At 32.8% G+C, this 7,901-nt stretch overlaps 1 protein-coding gene across 2 annotated transcripts; it reads left to right on the forward strand.

Moving 5' to 3' along the window:
* Positions 1,502-3,686, forward strand: LOC109330633. Of its 2 annotated transcripts, XR_002105699.1 has the most exons (5): positions 1,502-1,547; positions 1,579-1,796; positions 2,859-2,991; positions 3,087-3,194; positions 3,249-3,686. XR_002105699.1 is itself a non-coding variant. In XM_019564885.1 (4 exons), exons 2-4 carry the CDS (start codon positions 1,636-1,638, stop codon positions 3,141-3,143), a joined length of 351 nt encoding a protein of 116 aa, XP_019420430.1. In that variant the 5' UTR covers positions 1,503-1,547; positions 1,579-1,635; the 3' UTR covers positions 3,144-3,686. The 2 variants fall into 2 exon arrangements, 1 of the variants encoding a protein (XP_019420430.1); XM_019564885.1 differs by having other exon boundaries at positions 1,503-1,547; positions 3,087-3,686.

Consider the following 7,901-nt stretch of genomic DNA (forward strand, 5'->3'; position numbering starts at 1 on the left):
GGAAACTCAATATTCTAAAAGAGTGGACATAACCTGTGATATTGTGTAAACCAGTCTAAAACAATATTGATATCAACAAAGCTAATATTTGTATCAGCCTTTAATTTGGGGAGTTAACTTGTCGTTATCAATCTTTTTTATTAAAACTATTTTTTTGTTGAAGTTTCATAATGATTCAATGGTCTAAGTCTTTTTAGCTGAAAACAAATGAATCAGTTGTTTAAGTTTATAAAGTGCTTTTAAATTGCTTATTATGTTCACTTTTATCAACTTTGAAAATTGATAAACATAATTCAACTGATCTTCTTATATTACATTAAATTATTTCAATATTTATAAGTGGACGTTTCTTAAAAAAAGTGAACAAAATAAAATAAATTCCAAAAAAGTGACACGTGTTAAAATTTTGCGAGAAATAAATTGAGAATTTTACATATTTGATTAATTATAAGATATATAATAATTTATTTTATTTGAATAAATTGTTTTAATTAAGCATGGTGACAACTGGAAAACAATCACAATGGGGAATAAAGATGTACTTGAACAAATTAGGATTTGTTGATTATGATTTATGAATATAAATGATATTTTATTTTTAAATTTTAAACAACATAAATTTAAACTTCAAAATTGTTTGAATCCAATTTTGAGCCTAAAAAATCATCTTAATTCCTTGATTTTTTTGTTTATACCAATTTGGTCATTAAAATAGTCAAATCTCAAACTAATTTCAAATATTCATAATGGTCTATAGAAAAAATAAAAAGGTCATTAAATAAAATACTAATTTGACCAATGTTTAAGATGTTTAGAGAATAATTGGAAGTTTTCAAAACTTTAAGAACCACTATATGCAAAATATTGAACCAAAATGTTCTTTTTTTTAATTTTTATGCACAGCCTATATAAAGATTTATATACAACAAGTATATCATTTATCGTTTATTTATATTATTTTTATTTAAGAGTCAATAATAATTGAAAATGAATTGGAGATGATGCAACAATAATGAAAAAAACTATTATATTATCGATGCATATATTTTTTCTCAACCATGTTTTTAATGAGTGACAATGTTATTTAGGCCGAATTTAACAGTCTAATTGTCGATAAGATAAGGGAATGATTTCGTACATGCCACAAAATTGTTCACTTAGTCCGTCCCCTTTAAACTGCTACAAACCTAGTCGAATCGTTTTAAACCATTTAAAATAAATTACCACAGGCATTAAAAAAGGTAGACATTTGTTGTCCCATAAAAATGTATCACTACTTATGATTAGTTAGAAAAACAATTAATTATTAAAATTTTAATTTAAATATATTTTTTCAACCAATCACAAGCAGTTGTGTCCGTTGAACCAACCGTTTAGCTCCCAATAAAAAAAAAAAAAAGTAATATGTTAAAATAAATAATAAATTCGAAACTATCTCATCTCACCCGCATCTATCATTAACTTGATATATATATATGGGTCCAATTCGTCCGGACCTCTTTTGATATGCGGGTCGGGTAGTGCTTGGGATATCCTGGATATTCATCTGAAGCATTTATTCAAAACTGGAAGAACTTAAATTCCTAATCACCAGAGGCATATCTCCATTCCCTAAACGCAGACGCGGTGAGCGTGATGGCAGCGTCGTTCAGGTGGGTATTGCAACTACACAAGGACGTTCCAAAAGCTGCTCGGTTCTATTCGGAAGGTTTGGGCTTCACCACCAATGTCTGCACTTTGCGTTGGGCTGAACTTCAATCTGGTCCTCTCAAGCTCGCCCTAATGCATTCTCCCAAGTATACATTCCCTTCTCCTTCTCTCTTTTTTTATATCATGTCTTCCATCTGTTTGATAATTTGTCAATTACTAATTACTAACTAGCCAACATAATCGATGACAACAATATATGCTGATTGGTTTTATAGGAAAGCTAGGAAAATTATAATTGAGACTAACCATAGATGGATTTTAAAAGAACCTCCCGACCACAAATGTGCTTAATCTTGTTCAAGTGTACCTAATCACTTCGATTATAGTCTTGCTTTCTTTTGGTGTCGAATCAAAACCATCCCAACCTGGTTTTATATATGAATTTGGCCAATATAACTTCGGTTGAATCTCTTTTACTGAGGATGGATGGATGTTTTCTAGATGGTCGTTTACGTCTGCAGTGGGGACCACATTTGGATGCTTGTTTAATAGAATCTGTGATTTGGTTTTGAAAAATGCTTGTCATTGATGTTTGGATGGGAGAATCATGATATCGGTGGGTAGAAATTGAAGATGACACTGTAATCAATGGGTGAAAACCATCACACTTTCGAAAGATGCTTGTTGCACACTTCTATTAATATTTATTCCCCTTATTCATGCTTAGATAGTAGGAGAATCATGGTATACATGCCTAGAAGTTTAAAAGTAGCAGAATGTACTATGAAAAACTGTCCAAAGTAATATTACGCCTGTTGAAAGCTATACTATTTTCTTCTATGAATTGATAACTAACATGTATCTTAGAAAAATAGTTGACGGGATGCTCTATAGTCTATATAGACACCATATGGAGATATAAGTGTGAATGAGTCTTGAAACATACCATACTTAAAGGTATGATATCTAAGTAGCAATCGTAGTTGTAAAAATAAGGAAGATGTTTTACTTTGGCAAGCAACTTGTAAAAGGTGTCAAAGTAATGTGACTTTTGTCTTTGTTTTTTGTTGTCCATAAGTGTCTTGCTGAGTATCAAACCATTTTGGTTTGATTTGTTAGTAATACGGTGCTAGCCCAAAATATTTTTAAAGATATGTTTATTTTCATATATTGTCTTGTGAGGTTAGCAGCTGATTTTAGTGTTACAGTGAACAAGTCATGCAGAAAGGATACTCCTCGCTTCTTTCATTTACGGTGACTGACATCAACAGTACAGTGACTAAATTAATGGCATTAGGAGCTGAACTAGATGGTCCTATAAAATATGAGATCCATGGGAAGGTAGTGATTCATTTAACATTAAAAACATCATATTTTTTTCAATTTCAAAGTTTTTATAGAAGGGATAAGGTCTCTTGCGAATTGTTTGTGACCAGGTTGCAGCTATGCGGTGTAGTGATGGGCATGTCTTGGGCCTCTATGAACCTGTATAGTATAGAAGCTCCAGCTTCATCTTTTGTATCTTGCAATTCTAATCACTGTTAGGCTGCACTAAAGTGACTACTTTTGAGCTCTTTTGGGGAGATAGAGAAAACATGTGAACCATGTCCTTCCTTTGGATTCCCTGCAATTACAGCAGTACAGAGCGTGTGAAGTAATGGATCTGATAATATTTAAAAATAAATAAAAATCAAGAGAATGTTGAAATAATGGATCCAAATTGCCTATCATGTAGATGGGGTATTTCTTGAAGTGACAGGAAATACTCTTGTTATTTTTGTCAGGACAGATGCCCTTTTCTGCCTGCTGATTGAGTTTTCATCTTGTACCTGAAATTAAAGCCAAGGATAATTTAGCCAGTGAAACAATTGATAGAATTATTTATGATATGATCTCATGCAATAACTCGTAACTCAGATATTGGTTAATGAAGTGGATTAATGCATTTTCATCCACCAAAACATGGTTATCTGTTATGAAATTCTCTACAATTCATGAGTGTACAAAATTTCTTACTTTAGCATGTTTTTTATAGCTAAATGTTAGTAACTTACTTTAGCATGTAAAGCATCTTCTTCTAGCACAAGATTGTGTGAATCATGCCAAAAATATACATTTCTCGATCATGATAATTTTATTCATTTGAAAATGATTTATATGCCTGAGGTTATCACTCAAATTTCTAGTATGTGTACTTGTCTGGGGTACGAAGTTATAACTAGAAAATTTCTACAGTGTATACTTGTCTCTGAATCTGTGATCTGGTAAGTGGTGGTGATCTTAAGTAAGAAGCTGCAAAGCATTATTTCGTATCACTTGCCTGATTAAGATGAAGGTGGAGATACACATTTGCAGGGAAGAAAGGTGCTTTTCCCACCTCATTAACTGAAACCCGCTTCTTAGATGCAGTTTCAACATTGAAAATCTAATAGGTTACCCCTTTAGAGTTAGTTAGGAACTTAGGATGTTAGTTTATTTATTTTATATTTTAATAGTTTATTTGGTTTAGTTTATCTATTTTATTTTTTAATAGTTTATCTGCTTGTGTTATTTCATATTATTATTATCATCTTGTCATAGTTTATCCGGTTTAGTTTATCTAGGTTTAGTATAAATAGAGGTGATTGTACCTTTATGAATTTAAGTAAGGGAGACTTAAGATTTGGTGTCTGATTATTGGAGAGCAGTTGTGATTCTTCTGGAGAACATTCTTATTTATCTAATAATTTGAGTTGTAGTCAAGAATTCAAGTAATTCCATTAATATTTTCCTACTGTTAGGGAGATCTTTCATACTTTTGGGTACTGAAATGGATGTTCTAGTGTTTGATGGGGAAGGAGATACCTATTGGTTGTTGATTTGCATTGAGAAGCATTTTGACGCCCAGGCAATACTGGAGGCAAAGCAGTTGTTGAAGGCGATGAAGGTACTAAGGGATCATCCTCGGAAATGGCGGACATGGTGGGGTCAGTGCTATTCTCATGCAAGTTTGGAAAAGTTCACACTTATGTTACTATGGCACTTTAAGCAATAAGTTTGGGATGTTCTACCACCAACAGATGAATATGAAGAACCTGAACCATTAGGGGTTACTGAAAATGGTCTTGATGGGTCTCTGAAGGAAATCAAGATTAAGGTGTTGAGTATGAAGATGATGGTTTGAAGAACAGGAACCAGGCTCGAGGAGAGGATGGAGTGCTAACAGAACTAGGTCTACATACAAAGAAGGGTATCAGGGTGGACATGCAGGAAGTGAACAATCTGGTGGAGGAAGCCAAAGAAGGAGATGATGTAGCAATGTTAACTATTTCAAGAAAACAGTTCTGATTGTAAGCATGAGGAAGGGGCGAGAAAACCAAAATAAGCGTGTTACAGATAGCAAGAAACTATGGGTTTTGAGAAGTATTGTTAGAGTGGTACCACAACCAGAACTGCCAAACTAGGATCCTCATATGTTGGTTGATGACATATGTGCAAGTGCAATTAGAGCATGGAGGGTGGTCACATTGCAACCCCAAATCAATAGCATCGCCACAAAGGACACAGAGGCAATGAGCGATGAAGGTCAGGTTTTTCTGCCACCAGGGAAACCGCAAGACCAAAATCATCATCTAGAATGAGAGAATTGAAAGCACGAGTTTGAAGGAATATTGAAAGTAACATTCAAAAATGTGGGAGATTATGAAGGAACAAAATAAGTTAAGAGATCTAGACTGAATACTTTTGACAAGAATATGAAATATTTTGGAAGAAATATGGAGAGGAAATCCTACTTGCGAAACCATTTGATTGCCCTTGGTAAAGTGCTCTCAAATAGTGATTTAAATCTGAAGGTTCTTAGATTGCTAACAAGAGATGACAACCATAAGTACAACAATTTTTTAAAAGAAAAATCAGTCACAAATGTATTTGGCTGCATTATTTGACAATTGTAGGAACATGCATTGAAACTAATATAATTATTGTAGCACAAAGAACTTAAAAATAAAGGAAAAATATTTCCTTGAAGGCTATAGTGGATTCTTGTGAAACTTTACAAGATGAAGACTCAAAAGAAGACAATTTTAAAAACACGAATCTTGTAAAGAAATTCAGTAAATTTATAAGAAAGAACAAGACCATGAAGTTTGATAAAGTTAAAAGATTTGTGAAAAACAATGAACCATCAACATCAAAGCAAAACTTCACATGTTTTGAATGTAGGAAACCTGGACACATTAAGGTTGATTATTCTTCCTTACAAAAGAAGAATACATTTAAAGGAAAGACACACAAGAAACTAAGAAGAACATACATCACATGGGAGGATAATGATATGAGTTCAAGTTCAAAACCTAAGAATGAGGTACAAGCATATTTTTCCTTGATGGCCTCACACCAATCTCATTGATAATGATGAAGTTAGTGACTATGAACTAAATGATAAACTTTCGTATGATGAGTTGCAAAGTGCATTTAATAAATTGCATAAAAAATTTATTAGACTCTCTAGATTATGCATTAAACAAAAAAACAATTGATCTTCTTGTGAGTAATAATAAAACTCTACTAAAGGACTTGGATACTTTCAAATCCAAATATAAAGATAATTGCTCTAAACGTAAAAAGTGTACTACTCAAGATATAAACAACTTCAAGAAAGGTACAAACAAGTTAGATAATTTGTTGAGCAATCAAAGACATGCAACTAATCATAGTGAATTAGGCTACTCCTTTAAAGGTCAAGGAGAGGCTCTTATTCGCATTACACATGTTTGAAATTAATTCATATTGTTTATATGTTCCATAAATTAATCAAAACGTGTTAAGTGTTCCTCAATATGCTAGAAAAATGTATAAGACTTTGTTTTTAGATGAACGTCACATGATTAAAGATTCATAAGTCAGAGAGGTTTTCAAAGTTCAAATGAAAGGGAAAAGCTTTGTTTTGGATTTGATGAAAGAGGAGTAGGCTACAATACACAAAGAAGACATGTGTACAATGCTTTGGCACAAAAGATTATGTCATTCTCACCATGTTGTTCTAATTTTCATGAAGAAGTATGATCTTAATAATGGTGTTCTTGACTTAGAGAAAAAGTATCCTACATGCATTACCTGTCAATATGGGAAGCAAATAAGATTGTCTTTTCCGCAGAATAAGGTATGGAAGGCTACACATAACTTGTAATTGATACAAAGATGTTGGAGGACCCTTGAGTGCACCATCATTAAATGTTAGTAAATATTATATTGCTTTTAATGATGATCACTCAAGAATGTGTTGGATCTTTTATGAAATTTAAATTAGAGGTTGCTGACATCTTTGTGAAATTCAAAGCCTAGGTTGAAACTCAAAATGTGTGTAAAATGCAGGTGATCAGGTCTGATGATGGAAATGAATACACCTGTAAAAAAATAACAAATTTTATACAAATGTAGACATCGAACACCAATTGATAGCACCTTATACTCCTAAAAAATGGTGGACTAAGAGAGAAAATCGAACAATTATGGAGACGGCTAGGTGATTGCTTCATAATAAAGGTCTCTTAAAAAAATTGGGTCGAGACTGTAAATACATCAGTTTTTCTCTTAAACATATTGTCATCAAATGTTTTATCAAAAAGCACTTCATTTGAAACATGATATGACTATTGAACCTTAGTTGATTATGTTAGAGACATTCAACTATTTTTGTTTCTCCTGCATTTCCCAGGTTAAGAGGCACATGTTGGACAAGAAAACGGAACTTGTGATCTTTGTAGGCTATAGCTTAGTGTTGAATGGCAATAGGATCTACTTACCACAAAATAACAGATTAATTGTCATTAGAGATGTCTAATTCATTGAGTTTAAGAAATGAAATTGGGAGAAGATAAGTAGTTGGAGTTTCAGAAGGAGAATGAAAAATAGACGATGAACCTATCAAATGAAGTAGAACACTACACGATATATACGAATTGTTCAATGTTGTTGCAATGGAGCTTGCAACATATGAAGAAGCTACAACTAACCATAAATGGATAGATGCAAAGAAGATTGAAAGTGCAAAGTGTCAAGGATAGCACTAGCATGTCTTTGCCTATGTTTTGATGAAGACAAGGTTCTAACAAAGCTTGAAGATGGCTCAACAATCAACATGCCTTATGCTCATTTGGTCATATCTAGACTAGGATGTAAATTGAGTCTAAAATCTAAGTAGTTTGGGATGTGTGCAGTAGTAAGTGAGTATAGGTTAGGTGAACCTAGGTGCTAGTCTCTTAAGCCAT

Source organism: Lupinus angustifolius, chromosome LG17 (assembly GCF_001865875.1).
Source record: "Lupinus angustifolius cultivar Tanjil chromosome LG17, LupAngTanjil_v1.0, whole genome shotgun sequence".
NCBI lineage: Eukaryota > Viridiplantae > Streptophyta > Magnoliopsida > Fabales > Fabaceae > Lupinus > Lupinus angustifolius.

Excerpts from the sequence above, each read along its gene's own strand:
- LOC109330633 (XM_019564885.1), top strand. The coding sequence starts at position 1,636 with ATGGCAGCGTCGTTCAGGTGGGTATTGCAACTACACAAGGACGTTCCA. Across the intron at positions 1,797-2,858 it reads GCCCTAATGCATTCTCCCAA|TGAACAAGTCATGCAGAAAG; the intron begins GTATACATTCCC and ends TTAGTGTTACAG. Across the intron at positions 2,992-3,086 it reads AATATGAGATCCATGGGAAG|GTTGCAGCTATGCGGTGTAG; the intron begins GTAGTGATTCAT and ends GTTTGTGACCAG.